The 22190-nt window shown below is 38.2% G+C and overlaps 1 protein-coding gene across 4 annotated transcripts in view; it reads left to right on the forward strand.

The window, feature by feature from the left end:
* PARP6 (poly(ADP-ribose) polymerase family member 6) overlaps positions 1-22190 on the forward strand; it is a 1412227-nt gene that overhangs the window by 778559 nt on the left and 611478 nt on the right. For all 4 annotated transcript variants that reach the window (XM_044077510.1, XM_044077512.1, XM_044077511.1 and 1 more), the window contains one exon: positions 8394-8486. In XM_044077510.1, the coding sequence (XP_043933445.1) occupies positions 8394-8486 (93 nt within the window). The remainder of the gene's footprint in view (positions 1-8393; positions 8487-22190) is intronic.

The raw sequence follows: 22190 nt of genomic DNA on the forward strand, positions 1-22190 counted from the left end.
GTTCCAGAGTATGGGGAGTTTCTGGGTCAGGAACCTATCTCTCCAGCATGTTTTGTTCATTGTGATGACAAGGTTTAGATCCCTGGAGCTTGTGGCTCTGAGGGAGTGGGATTTCTTTACGTGGAACATGTCCAACAGCCCAGGGTTTGACATGGCCTTGTATGTTAAGCAGAGATTGCCTCTGAGTAGACGGTATGCCACAGAGTATAGTTGGAGTTTTTTTAGACGGTCAGCATAGGGTATATGCTTTAGGCCTGTGATTCTTTTAGTGAGGTATTTCTGCAGCCTTTCCAGCTGTTGCAGATGTCAAAATGGGGCTTTGTACTCAATAATGGGTCTAATGAGGGATGAGTATAGTGGGACAATGGCCTCCTTTTTTCTGGATGAAAACCCTGTAATGATGAGGTGTGCCACATAGAATGATTTCCTGACTATTGTGGCAATGTGGTTATCGAAGGTGAGACCACTGTCCACCTGTGTCCCTAAGTTTCTCATCACACTTTCAGTGTTTAGTGTACTGCCACCTATTTGTAATTCATGGGTAAATAGTTTTTCCCAAAGGGGATAACTATACATTTCTTGGCATTAAGCTTAAGCCCCTGGCTCTGGCACCAAGCATCTGTTTCTGTAAGGCCCATTTATAGAATATCCACATCATTTGGGGATTCAATAATGGCTCCCAGTTCGCAGTCATCTGCGAACTTTGTTAGCCAGAGTCCCTTAGTGTTAGCCTGCACTTCAGAGAAGTAGATGCCAAACAAGAGCGGTCCCAGGACTGAACCCTGAGGTACTCCACTTGTCACTTGTCACTTGTCTGGAGCTGGATTTGGAGTCAGCTACTTTTACAGTCTGGGTTCTGTCAGTAAGCCAGTTGGCAACCCATCGAGTGTTGTAGGTGAAAAAATATTTTGATCTTACTTGCTTGCTGTTTGCTGCTGTGGGATGGATTTGAGGTGTTCTTAAGACACTCAGTCTTGCTGGCTGGATTCTGCTAAAATTCAAAGTCTAGTTATATTTGCATTCACAGTCTGTTGCATACAGAAACTTGCAGAATATACACTGATGAGAGAATATACTTTGCAGCATCAACTTTAGAGAGCAGTAACAAATAACTTTTTATAATAAACCAAACGGAAACACGTTACAGCTTAAAAGTACTGTTCCAACTTTACTTCTCATATAGTACAGATGATGTGAGAGATATAACATTTACCTTAGGACTTGTGTCCCTACCATACCTCTAACATAGTTGGATTTATACAGCTCTTTATATACAGTTTTAGTCCTGTAGAAACAATACTAAGCTTCCTTGTTTAACAATGTCTTGTAAGAGACCAGCTTTTCTGACAGTGTGAATATCCTGTAACAGTGTCCTGATGTCCATGTAGAAAAACATATTTTTGAGGAAACACATTGTTCTGTATTCTATTTGGATCTGTGTATATGAGCATATGTTCTTGTGCCAATGCTGATAAGCATATCCTGTTTTTTATGAAGAAAAACATATTTTTGAGAAAACACATTGTCAAAGATCAGCTTTTCTGACAGTGTGAACATCCTGTATTTTATTTGGATCTTTGTATAAAAAACATCTGTTCTTGTGTCATATCCTGTTTTTCCATGCAGAATAACATGTCATTGTTCTTTAAAAGCAGATTTTGCATTTTTGTTCTTGCATACATCCTGTTTTGAGTCTGTAAGGGAAAAATGTCCATTCTTTAAAAACAGATTTTGTATTTTTGCTCTTGCATACATCCCGTTTTGAGTCTGTAAGGGAAGAATGTCCATTCAGCAGATTCCTTTTCCAAGCCATGGTCATTTAGTATGACTGCTGATCACATATTACTAAACTTTGTTTCTGCATTTAAGCAAGCCTTTTCTTTCAGCATATTTACAACATAATTAATTTCAGATTTATATTCATAAAATCTAACAGTAGGGATTTATGCCCAGCTTAGTAAATGTATCTATGATTCCAGAGTGGCGGATGGTGTCAAAGGCCTTGGCATGGTCCAAATAGGCTGCGTGGACCACCTTACCCTCATCCAAAAGTCTGGAGACTGATTTGAAGAAGTCAGTCAGGTTCTGCAGACAAGATTGGCCCTTCACGAACCCAAACTGGGTGGGGTCCAGTGTTTGAATGTTGCCAATGTCTTTGTTTATAAGCACCATGATAATGCGTTCCATGCCATTGCAGATCAGGCTCATCAGACTGATGGGACTGTGGTTCTTGGGATCCAAGGTGGATCCCCCCTTGTGGATTGGGATAACTGTAGCTGTGCACCACTCAGTGGGCATGAAGCCCAAGGTTTGGCTGTGATTAAACATGACACTTAGGTGAGGTGCCAGTTCATTTTGTAGTTCATGTAGTACACACCCCAGGATGTCATCTGGTCCCATGGATGCTGTATTCTTAGCTTCGGAGAGTGCAGTTTCTGCCTGTGTGGCCGTGATTACCAGACTTTGGCAATCTTTTGGTGTTGAGATGGGCCCTTTAGGGCGTGAGAGGGGTGAAGTTGGCACTAAATTACTCAACAGAGCTATCTTGGGTAACCCAGGCTGGACAACTGATACCAGAAGGTCAGTAGCTTATTGACCCATGGCTGCTGGGCTGTTATGGTGGGGATACACTGGCCAGTAGGAATTGCATAGACCGTTATCACAATTAGCATGAGTCTTTGGAATGGGTCAGCATAGTCTGGGTCCTCAGCCCACTTAGCACTGACAAATACACATACCCATTTTTGATGATATTAGTCAAAGTGACCAAATCACCACAAGCCAATTTTTACACTACTGAGTGGCTAGCCCTGACATGAAGTGCAGTCTGTGACACACATCCTCCCATCTTGAAAATAGCCAGACAAGAAAAAAGATTAAAATATAGGTTCCAAAACAGAAACATGCAGGATAGCTGACTTTTGTGCAGACTAATACAAATCTGTTAATATGAACTCCCTAAAATGTCTGTCAAAACCATTTTGCAGTATAAGTGTTAGAAATTAATCTGTACTCATTCTTCCAAAATACCAGAATAAAAATGGAATTAAATGCTTTAGCTGAGTACAATAAAGAGTGTGTGTCTCCCATCCATAGTTAGGATTGATGATTTGTAAAATACTCCAAAAGTTTGGAATCATGATGTTGACTCTTTAAAACCAATTTGGGTTATATCTAAGAGTAATGTGTAGTTAGAAAGTAGTATAGCCAGATATTATTCTGTTTTCTGAGATATGAGTAAAGATGCTTGGGAGACTAATAGGTCTCTACTTTTTTTTAGATATATGTGGAGGCCCATCATTGTATGACAGTACCAATGCATGTCCAGGTGGTGTGGACCGTGTGGTACAACATATGATCACTTTTATAGAGTTTGGGCAAAAGAACCAATAAGAAGCACATACTTTTATTTAAAAAGAGCACTGGGGACCAATCTGTCCCCAGGCTACATGCTGAACTTACTGAGTTTTATTTGGAGGGCAAGGACATAGTAAACTGAATACTAGGATATCTTATGATGATAAGAAAGCTATTGAAACTGTTAATAGGTTGTATATTTGGAAAGTGTTGCAGTTTTATGGCACCCCTGATTTTTTGTGAATTTAACACCAAATTTACTTAGACACACCTGGGTACGATAGAGGGCAGTGCTGGACTGTACACGTATACAATGAAAGTATCAAAGGTTTAAAAAACAAGTACTAATATGAACATGTAGTGTTCACGTGTGGCACCTACACGGCCTATGAGTATTTAACTTCAGCCATTTTTGGCCACGTGTCATTTTTATCAAGTCTACCCAAGACATCATCTTTGCATTCCATCACCCACAACAGCTAGCGTCTGTGAAACAGCATGCAAATATCCAACATTTTGTCTGAATTACAACAAAGTTCACCTAATACTTGTAACGCAGATATTGACATAGTGACAAAACCATCAGTCATCCTGTAATTAGTTCTGATTTGTATACGACGTTTCTACCTTTGAACCAACAAAATAATAAAAAATGTCACAGAAATAAATGGTCTTTCACACTTGAAATTTAATATTCTATAGCCAAACCCTTCACAGAGATTACAGTAAATATGCAAAAACACAATTTATCGAACCTGAATGGTGAGTTGTAGTATGTCTGTGTCCTTATTTGACTTGATAATTTGATTTTACTGCAATTCATTTAAATCCTGTTGTTGAAAAGCACTTTTATAAGTCACTTTGTGAGTGAAACCAGTCTTATGCACCTGTAGAGTTGGTAAATGTAGTGGAAGCTGAGATAGGTAGGTAGGTAGAGAGATGGACAGACATCGAATATTAGTTGATAAACTAGTTTACATGGCTGATATCAATCTAAGCAAACTGCACTACAATGTCAGCATGTAAAATTATAACGCTTATAGGAAAGATGAGTAATAGACAGGTAAGCAAAATAATGTAGGCATGTGCAGGCCTGGATAGCTACGTTTATGGTCTCTGACATATGATGTAAGAATCACCATCTAAGCTGCATGTGTAGTTCAGAAAGTAGTATAAAAAACACAATTTTTTCCCTATAATTTTCCCTTTCTCAGAGTTGACGTACCACCTTACAAAGTCCTGCTGCTAAACAGCTGAGAAGGTTGATGGAGTGGGGACGTGTTTGCAGGTCACAGCAGGTACTTCACCTCATGCGCGTGAGAGGCTGCTAACAATAGAAACTGACCGATCAAGGTTGCTGCCAAAAGCAGGAACTGTTTACAGATGTTCTACCTGACCGATCAAGGTTGCTGCCAAAAGCAGGAACTGTTTACAGATGTTCTACCTGACCGATCAAGGTTGCTGTCAAAAGCAGGAACTGTTTACAGATGTTCTACCTGACCGATCAAGGTTGCTGCCAAAAGCAGGAACTGTTTACAGATGTTCTACCTGACCGATCAAGGTTGCTGCCAAAAGCAGGAACTGTTTACAGATGTTCTACCTGACCGATCAAGGTTGCTGCCAAAAGCAGGAACTGTTTACAGATGTTCTACCTGACCGATCAAGGTTGCTGCCAAAAGCAGGAACTGTTTACAGATGTTCTACCTGACCGATCAAGGTTGCTGCCAAAAGCAGGAACTGTTTACAGATGTTCTACCTGACCGATCAAGGTTGCTGCCAAAAGCAGGAACTGTTTACAGATGTTCTACAACTGTATTCTTCTTACTATTCACACAGGGATTTGGGCATGTAATTGTGAGAAAAAAGTAATAATCAATAAATAATACACTGCAGCCACGGATACAGATGCAGCCGGATAATTATTACTAGCAATTATGACTCGCGCATCTAAATTTGTGAAAGGAACATTTTGAAGAATGACTGCTGCAGTAGGTTCTGCCATAATCATACTTCCAAGCTGCACTTTGTGTCAGCTAATACTCCTTTGTACAATTCATAACGTGTGAATGACACATCAGGTTGGAGAGTCAGTCCAGAAGGCAGCTTAAATTTGTCATTATCTATATTTTAGTTTTCAAAGAAAGTTGTCAGTCTCCCCATAAAGCTGCTTTCTTGATTTCTGTTACATTGTAATGGGGTATAGTCTGCAGTGTACCTGCTATTCTGTGTTGTTTGACATCCTTATCCACAACATTTCTACTGCTGTGATATCAGGGTTTTTCATTTAACCTAATACACACACCCAGCATCTGTTTTATTTATTTAAAAAGGACTGAGTATTTGTAATAGCCATAAAGTCTTAAAACTGTACTTGGTTTTCTTTATCAAATATTGCTATTTCTCACTTGCTAGGTTCGAGTCTGATATTCTTTTAACCTTCCTTTTTACTGTCACTTTGTGCAGTTTCACTAACACTGAAGACCCTACCACTAGTGGGATAGGGGGATCCCTTCATTACATCTTTGCATTCTTTTTGTGTACAGCAAGTCTTGTTTGCTAAGCTGTTTACCAGATGTTCACAGTAGTGAGTGTCTTCTATCTCAGCACCCATTATTTCCAGTGATAAGGATTCCTGACCGTGTTATATACAAATGTCAGCTGATTCACCGACTATTAACTCTACAAACACAGACCCAAAGCTTTCCCTTCTCTGATGTAAGCCTCACGCACTTCTTAGAGAAGTGTGGAAATTACTGTCTGCTGATATGTCTTGTGTTCATGGACCAATTGGCAGAGACAACACAGGGGAGGTAGGGGAGATATGCATGTCAAAAATCTTGATATGATATGAACCACATGCAAATGCCTACTGCACCCTATATAACCCTATATGGACAACGATAATGGCTGGGTGGGAGGAGAGGGTTATAGAGCTAAATGTCACCTGTCTCCATCCGCTTCCTTTTACAAAGATCCAAATATTGCCTGAGAATAAGGTTTTATGATACTTTTGCAGTGTATATTGGCCATCTGTTTTTCCATCCATTCATCCATCCTCAACCCCTTTTCCCATTTTGTACATGGGGTTGGGGTGTCACTTCCACAGTGACAGTCATCTTGAGCTAAGGTTTACAACTCCGGGTGGCTAGCAGTGCCACAGCCATCTATTATTCCAGCAACATTTATTTATTATTTAGAATATTAGCTAATCACTCACCTGCATAAGGTAATTCCTTGTGTAAATGAGTGATATGACAGAGAGAGTACATTGGGCTTGTTCTCATGTCAGAGACATAGCCAGGTTGGGGTGAAGAGGGCAACCATCTTGGGTGCAAAATGTTAGGTACCGATCAGTATTCAGTGCACTACAGCACTTCAGGAATCAAAGCTATTATTGGCATTGGTGGTGGTCCAAACTAAAATGCTTTAGTGCTCCATGTGTGGCATAAATTGCAACTGCTTGCTACAGTTTAACATGAAAGAAGAGCTTTTTATTTTTTTCTTACATACATTAACTTAAAATTGGGATGGGGCTGCCAATATAGGGGGATGGTACCAGGTGCCAAACTAGCTAGTTATTCTCCTGTTTAGAATGGGATTGCAAATGGGGAGGGTAGGAAAGTGGATTTATATGCTGAGCTATGGCTCATGGGACAGGTTAATGTGAAGCTGGTTTGGGAGACTTGCTTTGAAAGCTGAGATGCTGGGATGTGACATTACGGATTATGGATATGTAAAGTATAACTTTGGTGCAGGGCTATCACAACAAAGTGTGTGAGGGGAATTACTTTTACTGTCTCTAGCTGGAACAGGACAGCCAAGGGAGAATGTGGTAGAAAATTTTGCTTTTAACATTTGGTGTATGAACTGAACTGTAAAAGGGAAAGGTAGTCATTGGACATTTATGTTTATCATAGGTATGCCTGAGCATGACAGCAAAGGAGGACACTTTTAAAATGTGTGTGCTGGGGACTAAACTGCAAGGGGTGTGTGGTGTAACTGGACTGTATATTCTTCTTTTTCAGTAGTGACCATGCCGTTCTTACTGGCTTAAATGTAAATGTACTCATTCAGTGCTGTGCAGCCTGGTCCTTTGAAGATATATGCTATGTAATGTTAAACTACATGGTACAAGACTCTTCGTTAGTCCCTTGACAGCTCTGGAGCCAAAGCATGCTGCAGATGTGCACCATACCTCTCAACTGTCCAGATTTTTCCCAGAATGTCCAGATTTTTACCCCATGTTTTTTGTCTTTTCATTCTAAAAGTTGTGGTTTCCCAGCAAATAATTGAAGACTGAAGTCACTATATAAAAATAGACATTTGAGTTTCAGATGTCATATCCTTCAGAAAATTAATGGTATCAGAAAACCTTTAATTCTAGCAACTTTCTAAATTTATGAGAGGAATATTTAAAATGTGTTCCTATTCTTGGCACTTTGTCCCCACATTATCTTTGGCTTTGTCCAGATTTCTTGTGCAAACAGGTTGAAGGTATGATGTGCACGCTTTTCTGTTTGTCAGCAATTTCTGCAGTTATATGTATTTCCCCTCAGTCTGCTTCCTCTTTTTGATTACTGCTCATAATCCACATATAATCTGCCATTTCCTTCATAATCCATGTATAATCTGCCTTTTCCTTTGAGGTATCCCATTGACGGAAGCTTTTCTACTTTTATATGTGATGCATAAGTTGAGTCGAAAGCTGAGCCCTGCTTTTTAGCTGAACCTTGTATTTTTCTCCTGGTACAAAATAAGTGCCTTTTATTTTTTACAACAGTTTAAATCATAAAAATATGTAGTGTGTATTTTTGGTTCTACCTTTTCATCTAGATATTGCAACTAAGTGGTGAATGCCTGGGCATTGTACAAATAACCTCAGAGACTTGCTGCAGTTGATAACATTTCAAACACTTCCCTTCTTTCATGAAGTAGCAAGTAAAACTGTTATGCCAGTGATCCAGGCCATCAGAGTACATCCATAAAATGTTCAGATTGTTCCTTTTAAATGACCTGGCTTTGTTTTCTTCCCACAGCCAGCAGTATGCACCCGTGAGCTGTGTGTTTTCTCTTTCTATACACTCGGAGTCATGTCTGGAGCAGCAGAGGAAGTCGCTACAGGAGCAGAGGTAAGCGTAATAAATTACCTACATAATTTTATCATCTGACGTTTATGCAGGTTTTTCCCAGACTGTGTATTCTTTTATTTATAGTTATACTGATTAGATATGGTTTCATGGTTTATGTCTTATGTTGCTTACAACTTTTAGTTGGTGAGGCATTTGTTATCTCTGCTGAGTCAGTCTTTTATGTGAAATCTGCAAGTTGTTTGACAATCAAGGATGATGAAAATAGTTTATTTGCAGTGCTTTCCTTGACAGGGGCTTATGTGCTGCTGTATTGCTACTTTCCAGTAAAGCTGTTGAAACCAGACTTGGCTCAAGCCAAACCTGAGCTTTAAGTACAAGTTTGGCCTGGACTTATGGTCTGGCAAGTTAATGAGCTAAGTCAGGAGCATGCCCTACCCTGCTGCTGCATCCAGAAATTAAACTATTCAAAGGCATTTCATTTTCTCTTCCCATAAATACCTAACTGAAGCCATCAACTCAAGCTCAAGTGTTGCTGACCTGCTAGACTAAAAAACTAAAAAGGATTCAGTTTTGTGCTAGTCTGATGAGATCCTCCAATGTCCAACCTGTCGTCATGATCATATCAATCCATCTCATTTGGCTGTCTTTCTCTACACCTTGTACCCTCAATCTTTCCAGTCATGATGTCCTTTTCCAGTGATCTTTCCCTTTGAATCATGTGACCAAAGTACAACAAATGCAGTTTCATCATTTGTGATTCAAGTGGCATTTCCAGTTTAATTTCTTCTATGATCAACTTGTTGGTCCCTCTCACTGTCCATGGCGCACTCAGGATACTTCTCCAGTACTGCATTTCAAATGAGTCAATCTTCCCTTCAGTCTTGTTTCTGAGTCATCCAGTTTTTGCAACTGTAATTAACAACCGAGAATATGAGAGAATGAACTAGTCTTATCTTCATCTGCAGTCTGATGTCCTTATTTTTGAATATTTTATCCAGAGACTTCATAGCCACCTTGCTCAGTGCCAAATGATGTAATATTTCTTGAGTACTAGTTGAATCAATGGTCACAAGGGCATCCAAAAGGCTCATACTCGAAACCATCTCAGTTTCTTCTCCATCAGTTCTAGTCCCATCCTTCGACTTTCTTCTCTGACTTTCCTCAGCAGATGTTCCACATCTTCCTTTGTTTCAGTCAACAGTGCTGTGTCGTCGGCATACTTCAGATTGTTTATCAGTCTTCCACTTACATGTATTCCAATGTCATCCTCCTCTAGAATAGTCTTTCAGAATATGGCTTCAGCATACAGATTGAACAAATATGGTGGCAAGATGCAGATCTGGGGTCTATATCATATGAGTGAATCACACAAATTGCGAACGCTCATAATATCTAATATACTGGACCTCGAAATTCCTATTGTGGGTGGCTGCGCCCACCACACTCCCTGCTAAATATATATTCCAACTCCAAGATTGCACTACAGTGAGGAAAGGCCAAATGTCCCATTCTTCACTGTATCGCGATTTCAGAAAAAGCACTTCTAGGTCCGGTATGTTCAATGTTATGAGCGTTCGCAATTTGTGCGATTCGCTCATATGATATAGACCTGCAGATTTGTCATATACCTTTTTGAACAGAAAACCAACTTGTGTTTCCATATTCTGTTCGAACCATAGCTTCTTGGCTGTCTTAAACATTTTTTATTAACTGTACAACGTGTTTTGGTATTCCCATTTTCAACAGAGTTATTCATAGTTTTTCATGATTGACATAGTCGACTACAGTTACAGTAGTCGATAAAGCAAAAATAAATAGGTTTCTGATATTCCTTAGTCTTCTCTAGTATACATCAAGCATCGGCAGTGATATCTCTTGTCCCTCTTCCTTTCCTGAATCCTGCTTGAGATTCTAACAATTCTCACTCTACGTATAACTGCAAGCACCACTGAATTATCTTTAGCAAGATTTTACTTGCATGAGAAATTAGAGCAATTGTCCGGTAGTTGCTGCATTCCTTGGCATTTCCTTTCTTATAAATTGGTACAAAGATAAATCTTTTCCAGTCTGTTGGCCACTTTCTTTCCAAACTCATTGACACAATTTGCTTGCAGCAACAGCTCCATAAGATCCCTTAATGAGTTGTCAGTATTTCATCTACTCCAGAAGCTTTGTTGTTTGACAGGGCATCAGTTGCTGCAATAACCTCTTCTTTCAAAATCTCTGGCTCTTCTTCCATTAGGTCTTCATCTTTATGCTGCTCGACTGCTTCATTTGAATAAAGATTCTCAGTATAACTCTTCCATTGGTCTTTAATTTTCTCATGCTCATTCAGTATCTTTCTAACAGCATCTTTGAGCATTCCCATTCTTGGAAGAAATTTCTGCCTTATCCTTTTGAAGCACTGGAAAGCTAGTCTGGCTTTCCCATGTGCATGTTCAGATTCGATCTGCTGGCAGATTCTGCTGAAACATTGCTCTTTGCCCCTTCTGATTTCTCATTGAAATAGCCGATTCAAGCATATCATTTGTTTTTTATTACCAGATATTTTGGCTTTTCTTCTTTCTTCTACCATCTTTTTAGCTTCTTCAGATATTATTTCATTTTCATTTTCGTTTACATTTTTAATATTATGTTTATCTTTATTTTTGAAATCATTTAATATACAGTATTAGATACTTTGGAACATCAAAAGTATTGTATGAGTTAATCAGCTTCAGAATCACAACTCTTTATTATTATTATTATGATCTGACTATATGCTTTATAGAAAAAGCTATGCAATGTTTGCAACTATCAGTTTAAATGTACAAGTGGTTAGTTAATTATTTTATTGAACAATTGGTTCTAATTAACTGATGAATGTAGAGTATTTAAATGAGTGGTACATTCATAAGAATCAGGATCTGAAGAAGCATACATATAACGTATGTGAAAGCGCTTATCCAGTTCGTTTGTTTTGTGTGAATAAAAGCTACGTTTTGAAGAATTCTTGCCTACTGCTGCTCTTTTTCGAATCGTTGGAATTGACTGCTTCCGTGGTTGTTCACCAGTTTATATACTCATTGATTTCCATAGACTGTGACTGGTGAGCTAATTTGAGTAGTAAGTGATTTATATACTACAGGTGGAAACCTCTTAGTCTGGCACCTCCACTAGAACCTGTCCACCTTGGGAGACTCTTCTGGTAGTTAGACTACCAACGGCATAGCTTCCATTACCAGTCGACAAATGCTGTATGGTAGTTAGACTACCAACGGCATAGCTTCTATTAAGTGCACACAAGATAAACAGTAAAAGAATTAAGAAAACTGGTGATGTAGAGAACCATATGTGCCAAAAGAAAAGCTTAACACTGATTGCATCCTACTTCTGCTGCTGTGCCCAGCATGTAAACTGAAATCTGGTTTCACAGGTAAGACAGAACCAAGGGCACTAAGCCAAGTAAAATATTAGGACACTTAAACAGCATGTCTTGTGACTTTTTAAAGACATAGCCATGTCACTGTATTCACTTCAGTAGCCTTGGAAATGAATAACCTTCCCATGGCCTTTCAAAAACATTAGCATTGTTCTTGGGATTTTAGTGTTGTACCAGGAGAATATGACCCTGTTTCTCTATGTCATGATTTTTTTTTTCAGGTCCCGCTAAGCCCTTAATGAACTCTAAGAGTCAAGCCAGACCTTTAGCTTGGCCCTTGTAGAGAAGTCCCAGAGCTCCTCACCTACACTTTGCAAATTGCTTATATTGTATTACAAACAGAGCAACATGCTTGCCAGCTCATGAGACTGTCCTAAGTGCTTCTGAGTCCAGTTTAGTGCTTTGCCCTCTACTGCTTGAAGTGCACTGACTGAACGGTGACCAGCAGGGCTGTCATTGCATGTAAAGCTCATAATTTTATACTTTGTCTTAGTGACTTCTCATGACGTGGTCTGGAAAAATAGGCAGGTGCTGATTACAATTTATTTATTTTTTGACATTTGTTGACCGGGAAAGTCCACTGTGTCAGAAACCCATTTTCAGTGGAGACCCGGGGAGAAAAGCTCCACAGTTAATCAAATATTATACAGAACAAATACAAAGTGAAGGAGATATGTACAGTATGGATACTTAGTAACACACTTTCATACATGCAAAGACTTTCAGAATGGCTGACCAAGTTTAACCCTGAAAGCAACCAAAGGTTACACAATCATGGTAGTCAGAACAAGTAAGGGGAAAATGGAGATCTGGTTCTTGAATTAAGTTACAGATGCTGAAAGTGAAAAAAGGAAAATCTTTTATGAAAACCAAGCAGGAGAGTGAATAATTGGGTCTATATTAGATCACCGAATGCTTAGGTTAGCGAACGGTGATTAATCAACCCCATGTAAGCGAAAACTTACAAAACCGAACTGTCAGAACAGCGACATTTTTTTCCAAGGGAAAAAAAATTGCTGTTACAAAAAAAAAAAAAAAACACTTTAATACATGATATTAAGTGGGAGGCTTTGCCCCCCACACCCTCCCTACTTAAATATACCAACTCCGAGACCACACTACAGTGCTGAAAACGGCAAACTACCGAAGTGACCAGGGAAAGAATTCGCTTACATACCACTTTGACATTTTGCTGTTTTGGCGTTTACAGCTCGACCGAGTCGCATTCACTAACCTGCGTCTTTGGTCAGCTGATAGGAACCCGATTAATCTAAACATAAATATCAAACAAAATAAAAAAAAAAATAAAAACGTTGAAGGAAAGTATGTAGATAAACTTAAAGGCCAGAAGTGTGCAAATTTGTCAAAAGTATGATTACTGGGAGGTGTCACTTAAATGCCATATTTTGCAGCAAACTTTTACATTTTCTTGCACCCATATTTTAAGAATAAAGGAGTCTCAGAATTTGTGCCTCTCCTAGATGACTATTTTTTTTATATATGTTTTACTTCTAGATGACTGTGTTAGAGACGAGGCTAGTCTGTCAACAGAATGAAATAAAACCAAAATGTCAGTAGTAAAAATGTGCAAGTAAAATGTGAGGGTTGAGAGGCTTGTTGAGGGGTGATACTTATAATATAAGGACTGCACCACAGAATGTGTTTACTCGTCAGAACGAAGCCGGGTTGTCAGACCATCTCTGCTATACTGACATGACAGGAAGGACTGCGCAGTGACAGAATGAGAAAGTCATATTGATTCAACGCTAACTGAATTCTGGAAAGATAATCTTTGGTATCTTATACCAGGTGTTTCTATTGTGAATAGCTGAAGGAGGCTAAAGTCGGCACCCTGTGTAAAATGACTTTGTTCACTGATTGGCAGAGCACCTTTTAAAATGTTACCAAAAGTAAGGTAAAAAAGGCTGTTGTGATTTTGAAGAAATATGAACTATTACTAGAAAAGCTTGTAGAAACATCATCTTTGGGAACAATAAAAACTCCATCTGTGAACACTGTTCCTTTCCCTTCCCTTAGTTTGTAAAATACATAGCTTGTAAGTAGACTAAATATATCATGTGTACAGGAGCGGCCTTAGGTTAACTGGTGCCCTAGGCAAAAGGGTTCTATGGCTTCCCCTGCCACACTACCCGGTGCCCCCATCCTGGTCTACTTACACCAAATAAATACTGGAAAAGCACCCCTGCTAGAATGGCGCCCTAGGCGGCCGCCTAGTTGGCCTATGCCTAAGGCTGGCTATGCATGTGTAACAGTTTATTAGACCCACAATTTCTTGGCTTCATCAGCATTATGCCATTTAGGGTCTGCTGTGTGAGTAAAAATTACTCTTTTTTCCTGGTTGCAGTATTGGTTGTGTTTGTCAGTACAACTGGCTTCTTTGAGTACGTCTAACATCATCATCATATCAAATTTCTTTTGAATGAAGGCAGAAAGCGTCAGTAAACCTTTCTCGTTTGCCTTTATAGTGCACATAAGTCATTCCCTCCGGTGCAGCTCTTTTTAGTGTGAAACCTTAACTCCCAGTGGGTGTGGCTTGAGACTTTAAAAAAATGAAGTTATCACCTTACAGTTCTAACAAGTACTCATTGACAGAGGTCAGATATCAATATAGTTGTGTTTGCCATCATGTGTACTTCAAGATAAAATATTCTGATACCTTGTATGTAGCAGGATTTTGTAATTATTAATGCAAATATGAACAAGCAATGTTTAATGCCTAGAGATGGAGTAAGAGGTAAATGCAGAAAGCCTGGAGGCGCACTCGGCTGTAATGAGTTTTTACCTCCCCTCGATGCTTGTATTCCTACTCATCTCTTCTTCTCTTCTCCACCTGGCATATATTCTCTTGGATGCCTCTGTGGATGCCACCTCCAGCACCCGTTCCAATAATCTATTCCATATGTCCATGACTTTCTCTATAATTAAATATATTCAGAGATCCAAGGAGTAGTAAATCTCTCCAATCTCATGTCCCCCACACCTACTTTCTTTTCTGTTCAGAATAGCCCCTTTGTTGTTGTGCACACATATCATATTGTGTATTTAAAGACGTAGGACATATGATTAGGTCATGATGATCCCTTTTCCATTCTGTCTTGGACATACAAATCTTGTCCCACAAAAAAGTTGCCTTCTGAAATGACTTAAGCCTGTTGATCTCCTAATAGCCAGTGGGAGATAGCTAGCAACTCTGGTCATTAAAAATATTTCTCTTATGCCAGTTGTATTTTTCAATTGTCATAAGCAAAAATGACCAGCCCAAAATAACACCAATAGTAACCTCAGCCTTCCACTATATGGTAGACATCTACGCTGGATATCTGTTTGGTGTAAAACTTCTGAACTCTTTACAAATTATTCACTTCCCCTGGGCTATATAACTCCAGAACCCAGTCCCATACTCCAAACCAGGCCCAGCAATGCTGTTATATAATGGTATAAAAACTTCTCTACATCTGGAGGTAATAGATCTATGCTGGCTTTTAATTATGCAATAACCTTTCCTAACAGCAGCATTCACTTGATGAGGGCATCTCAGTTGTCATTAACTATTAACCCTCTCAAAGCAATTCCCTAAAATACATGGTAAGCTTGTAGGTTGCTGAGTTACAAATGTCTCTCTCTTTATAGACTGGGATGTTTGTAGCATTCTTCCCATGTTAAGGGCACATAACACAGTTAGGCTGTGTTAAATAAATTAGACAAGGAGTAATGTAATCCTTAATTTTTATTGAAAAAGTATACATGTAATTTATTTGCTCCATTGGCAGAATTACACTTAATTGTCTTTAGAGAATCTTCCATCTTGTCCCTATGGAGGACTGATACCTCCCATAAATGTGAATAATAGTCTGCAATGGAAATTTATTTATTTATTTTACATTTGTTTATATTATGAAATGCCCAGCTGCAGTAACATTGGAGTAGAACATGCAGACCAGAATGTTTGCCAACTGATGTTTGCCTGAAACATAACTGTCTCCCTTCTTTAACAGTAAATTAATTGTACTATCACTTTTATAACTTCTTGAATGCTTATAAAATATTTTTTTATTATCAAATGAAATTTTTTTTCAAATGTAATTCATATTGAGTTTTGTACCTTTTTATTTATCTCCTAAATTTTTTGTGGCATATTATTGATACTCCACTGTCTTTTCTTTCTTCTCAGTAGTCTGTAAACTTCTATTCCACTATGAAGAATAATACCTCAGTTTACATGGGACGTGCCTAAGACTAAACATGCCACTTTATTAGAAAAGATACTCCATCCCTCACACTAGGTTCTTTATCTAATAATTCAGTCTTCTACCCCCATGCTGTCAATTCAGTTGTAATGAATATGCGGTGGGAAAGCGGTGAGCATTGTTTCCTTACAGCAAGAGGTTCTCCGGTTAGATTCTCAGCTGGGGTACCTTACCATTTGTGCAGAGTCTGCATGTTCTCCCTGTGGTCACATGGGTTTCCTCCAGGTACTTCGATTTCTTCCCACATTCCAAAGACATGCAACAGGTGGATTGGACACTCTAAATTAGCCATAGGTGCGAGTGTGTATGCGAGTGAGTGGTATGGATGAACTACCAGGCCACCTACAGATGTAAACTTTGGCTCGAGATGATTCTCACTGTTGAAATGACACCCGACCCTATGTGCAAAATGGGAAAAAGGGGTTGAGGAGGATGGATGGATACATAAACCACAGCATATTTCCTGGCGTCTTCATCTCTACCATCTTCTTTTATACCAGATTCTAATTTACATAAAACTTCAGTGTGATTAGAGTTGCTAAGGGGTGAAACAACAGACACATCCAACAAAATGACCCCCAAATTCATGACCACATTATTCAGGATATTTCCCTGTCTAATGGGAAAATGTACCTGCTGATCAAAACACAATTATTCCTAATCCATTCTCTACTCATCTACCCTTTTCTCCCCTATTATATTCTGTATTCCTGTTTTGAACCCCTCACTTTTGCTTTTCTGTGTTATATACTATGTAAAAATTTCTAACACTCCAAACTGTTTAACTACTCATACCAATGTATAAGATTCCTGTGACTAATTTATTATATTTGTACGAATCCCCAAAAAATCCTATGACTGTTGTGTTAATAATTTATACTGTAAAAGTGTATACTGTTCTAAAATTATTTTTTATATCATTGTATGTTTGTATCTGTAAACTGTATTTTGTAACTACCTCTGTGCTAGTACCTGTGTGTTGGAGCTTTTCTCCCTGGGCCTCCGCTGAAAAGGGAGTAAGCCAGTCATTCCACTCGTACTTTCCTGGTAATCAAATGCAAACTAAATAAATAATCTTGTGTTTCATCTGATTTGTAGAGAGAAGGGCTGCAGCTGTTCTAGTTTCTATTGGTATCCTTTCCTCCATTCCCCCTTACACCCCCCTTTTGGTGGCTTTCCTCTGGAATCTTTCTGGCAGCAGCACCATGATGCCCCAGTGCTTGCATTTGACCCCCCCTCCCATGATACTTCACACCACAACTTTTCTAGCCTAAATGCAGTATTTTGAATTTTCTTCACTGAACCTCATCTGCCACTTTTCTGCTAACATGTTCAGCCTTTCTTAGCCCTTTCATTGAGTGCACCCCATCCTTCACTGCTGCATCTAACTTAGTGGCATCAGTTAAAAGGCGTATCCTATTCTATCCTGTCCAAGTGTCTGAAGGAAACATACTGATGATTTCAGAACTAAGAACTGACTCTCTTGTCCATTTGAAATCTCTGCATGCACAAACTCAAATATGTTTAAGGAACAGAAGGCATCTTTAAAGCAAATCTGAAAGACTTTATTATTAGTAGCAGCAGTGTGTTCACAATACTTATTAATTCATTATACATAAATATAAGACACAATTTATGGTTTAGAAGCAGTGGGATTTTTTTTTAAGGAGTATAAGGATTTTGAGTATTCTTTTATTTGAGGCATTTTATTCTCAAATAAAAGTTTAATGGAAAGTGCTTTTTGCCCAATGTACAGGTATGGATGCCCTTTTATATGTGTACATACCTTGTATATAAGGGATTAGACTATATGAGCAGCTTAAATTATTAACAAATGTTGTTTATTTCAATTTGTTAACTGGAAATGTCCAACTGAGATGATGGCCCATTTTCAGCAGAGGCTGAAAGAGAATTGCTCCAGTATGCAATTCACAATCTTTAAGTAGCGGTAACAAAACAAGTCATTATACATATTACAATTCAAGATCAGATCATTTTAACATAATATTCATGCAAATGGCTCAGTAAATGGTACATTTGCTGTTATTCTGGCATGTGCTCTATGTTAAGAATGTTACTAGAACGAAAAATGTTCCAGTATGCAACTCACAATCCTTAAGTAATAGTAACACAACATAAAACATTACAAATATTACAATAGCAGACAGTTTTAACACAGCATTCATACAAATAGCTCAGTAAATGTTATGTTTGCTGTTATTCAAGCATGTGTTCTACCTCAAGAATGTTAGTAGAATCTAGGAAAGAATGTTCGTTTATTGTAGGATTGAGAGCTGTCAGACATATACATTACATTATGAATTATGTTAGAATCTAAAGAAGAATTTTCATGTCTTATATCTTAAAGACCACAAAAAATTATTGATCCCAAATCAAAAGAATCAATGTCGCAAGAGAGAACTCCAAGTGTAACAATGTAGTTGTTACACTTGGAGCTCTGTCTTGCGACATTGATTCCTTTGATTTGGGATCAATAATTTTTTGTGGACTTTAGCTACAGTATCCAAATAATGTGGGCTAGGAGAACATTAGGATGCTTTCCCCAAAGGAAAAACTATTTAGCTCTTTAATTTTTAATGTCTTAAATGTTCCAGATAGGTTAGCTATCTGCTTTGTGTTAAGAGTTTTAGTAGAATGTAAGGAAGAATGTTCATGCATTGTTGATTGCAGCCAGATCAGGCATTTCCATCGTCCTAAGTATTCGAATTGACTCGAAGAATGTTCATGCATTGTTGATTGCAGCCAGATCAGGCATTTCCATCGTCCTAAGTATTCGAATTGACTCGAAGAATGTTCATGCATTGTTGATTGCAGCCAGATCAGGCATTTCCATCGTCCTAAGTATTCGAATTGACTCGAAGAATGTTCATGCATTGTTGATTCCAGCTAGATCAGGCATTTGCATCGTTCTAAGTATTCGAATTGACTCGAAGGAAGAATGTTCATGTATTGTTGATTCCAGCCAGATCAGGCATTTGCATTGTCCTAAGTATTCAAATTGACTCGAAGAATGTTCATGCATTGTTGATTGCAGCCAGATCAGGCATTTGCATTGTCCTAAGTATTCGAATTGACTCGAAGGAAGAATGTTCATGCATTGTTGATTCCAGCCAGATCAGGCATTTGCATTGTCCTAAGTATTCAAATTGACTCGAAGGAAGAATGTTCATGTATTGTTGATTCCAGCCAGATCAGGCATTTGCATTGTCCTAAGTATTCAAATTGACTCGAAGAATGTTCATGCATTGTTGATTGCAGCCAGATCAGGCATTTGCATTGTCCTAAGTATTCGAATTGACTCGAAGGAAGAATGTTCATGCATTGTTGATTCCAGCCATATCAGGCATTTGCATTGTCCTAAGTATTCGAATTGACTCGAAGGAAGAATGTTCATGTATTGTAGGTTCCATCCAGGTTAGGTTATTTCCATTACATTCAGAATTTAAGTGAAATCTAAAGACGAATATTCATGTATTGTTGTTTGAAACTGAGATAGGTTTGTACGTTGCATTAAAACAATTAGTAGAATCTAAAGAAGAATGTTCATATATTCTAGGTTCCAGACTGGTCAGGCATGTGCATTTTTTTAACAAGTGTAGAAGAATCTAAAGAAGAATGATCATATATTATAGATTCTAGCAAGGTCAGGCATCAGGATTGTGCTAAGGATTTTCATAGAATCTAAGGAAGAATGTTCATGTATTTTAGGTTCTGTCCACATCAGGCATATGTCTTTCGGCTTTTCCTGGTTAGGGGTCACCACAGCGGAACTCCGGTCCGCTAATGATTGGCAGTAGATTTTTACGTGCTGAGTTGCCAGCTCTGACGCACAACCTTCAACAAAGGTATGCCCATTCATGCATGTCTCCACGCAGAAGACGCTTTTAGCTGAGAATCGAACTGGACAACGTCTTACTGTGAGGCGACAACGCTACCGCAGCACCACCACTGCAGTATCCACATCAGGCATATACTTTGTGTTAACAATTTTAGTAGAATCTAGCAAGAATGTTCATGTATTGTAGGTTCCATCCAGGTCAGACATTTGCATTACGTTAAGAATTTTAGAATAATCTGAAGTAGAATGTTCATGTATTATAGGTTCAATCTATGATAGGTACGAGCAATAAGTTAAGAATTTTAATGTTGTCAAAGGAAGAATTTTCATGCATTACAGATTCCATCAGGATCAGGCATGTGCATTACATTAAGAATTTTAGTAGGATCTAATAAGAATGTCCATGTACTGTAGGTTCTAGTAGATCAGGCATGTGCATTGTGTTAACAAGTTGAGTCAACTGTAATGGAGAATTTCATGCATTATACATATGACCCAGCTCAGACCTGTACATTACATTAAGAATCTATGGATGAATTTTCATGCTGTGCGTTGGAACCAAGTCCGGCATTGTGTTATGACTTTTAGTAGAATGTAAGGAAAGTTTTTTAAGTATTGTAGGTTCTAGCCAGGTCAGGTAAGAAATTAAGTATAATCTAAGGAATACTGTTTATGTATTGTACACTTCAGCCAGGTCAGGCATGTGTATGCTGTTAAGAATTTTAATGAAATCTAAGGAAGAATTTTAATGCATTATAGGTTCCAGATGGTTCAGGCATATTCATTATTGTTAAGTATTTTAGTAAATGTTGTTCATATATTGAAGGTTCCTCCCAGGTCCTGCATGGACATCATGATAAGAATTTTATTAAAATCTAAAGAAGAATATTCATGTATTGGACAGTCCAGCCAGATCAGGCATCTGCATTGTGTTAAGAATTTTATTAGAATCTAAAGAAGAATATTCATGTATTGGACAGTCCAGCCAGACCAGGCATCTGCATTGCATTAAGAATTTTAGTAGAATCTAAAGAAGAATATTCATGTATTGGACAGTCCAGCCAGACCAGACATCTGCATTGTGTTAAGAATTTCTAGAATCTAAAGAAGAATATTCATGTATTGGACAGTCCAGCCAGACCAGGCATCTGCATTGTGTTAAGAATTTTAGTAGAGTTTCAGGAAGAATGTTCATGTATTATAGGTTCCATCCAGTTCGGGTTTTTGCATTATGTTAAGTATTTTAGTAAAATCTAAGGAAGAATGTTCATGTACTATAGATTCCAACGAGATCATCCAAATGCTTTGTGTTAAGAATTTTGGTAGATTCTAAAGGAGAATATTCACAAGGCCATGGTTGTACATTGTATTAAGAATTTTAGTAGACTCTAGGGAAGAATGTTAATGTATCATAGGATTCAGCAAAATCTGGCACATGAATTGTGTTTTAATAGTACCTAAGGAAGAATGTTCATTTATTGTAGGTTGCATCCAGGTCATGGTTTTCCATTATGTTCAGAATTTTCCTAGAAACGTGTGAAAGAAAATTAATCTATTTTAGGTTCTAACTGGGTCAGGTGTGTGTAGGCATGTGTATTGTATTATGAATTGAGTAGACTCTAAGGAAGAATGTTCATGTGTTGTGGGTTCTAGCTAGGTCAGGCAGAGAATTATTTTAAGAATTTTAGTAGAATCTAAGAAAGAATGTTCACAAATCTAAGGTTACTGCCAGGTCAGGCATGTGCATTTTGTTAAGAATTTTAGTAGAATCTAAGGAAGAATTAATGTTCATGTATTATAGGTTCCAACCAGGTCAGCCATGTGCATTACGTTTAAAACTGTAGTGCAGTCTAGGAAAGAATTTTCATGCATTAAACATTCCAGTTGAGAGAGGCATGTGTATTAAGTTTTTGTAGAATCTAAACAATGTCCATGTATTGTAGATTACAGCCATGTCAGGCATTAGCATTGTGTTAAGAATTTTAATGGAATCGATGGAAGAATTTTCATGTTACAAATCCCCACTTGGTTAGGCATTTGGATTTCATTACGAATTTTATTAGAATCTGAAAAGAAATGTTCACATATTGTACGTTCCCGCCAGCTAATGCCAGTGCATGCTGTTAAAAATTTGTGCAAAATCTAAGGAAGTACCTTCATTTATTGTAGGTTCCTGACAGGTCGGCCATGTACAT

Source organism: Protopterus annectens, chromosome 7.part0 (genome assembly GCF_019279795.1).
Source record: "Protopterus annectens isolate FY-2018-M chromosome 7.part0, PAN1.0, whole genome shotgun sequence".
NCBI lineage: Eukaryota > Metazoa > Chordata > Ceratodontiformes > Protopteridae > Protopterus > Protopterus annectens.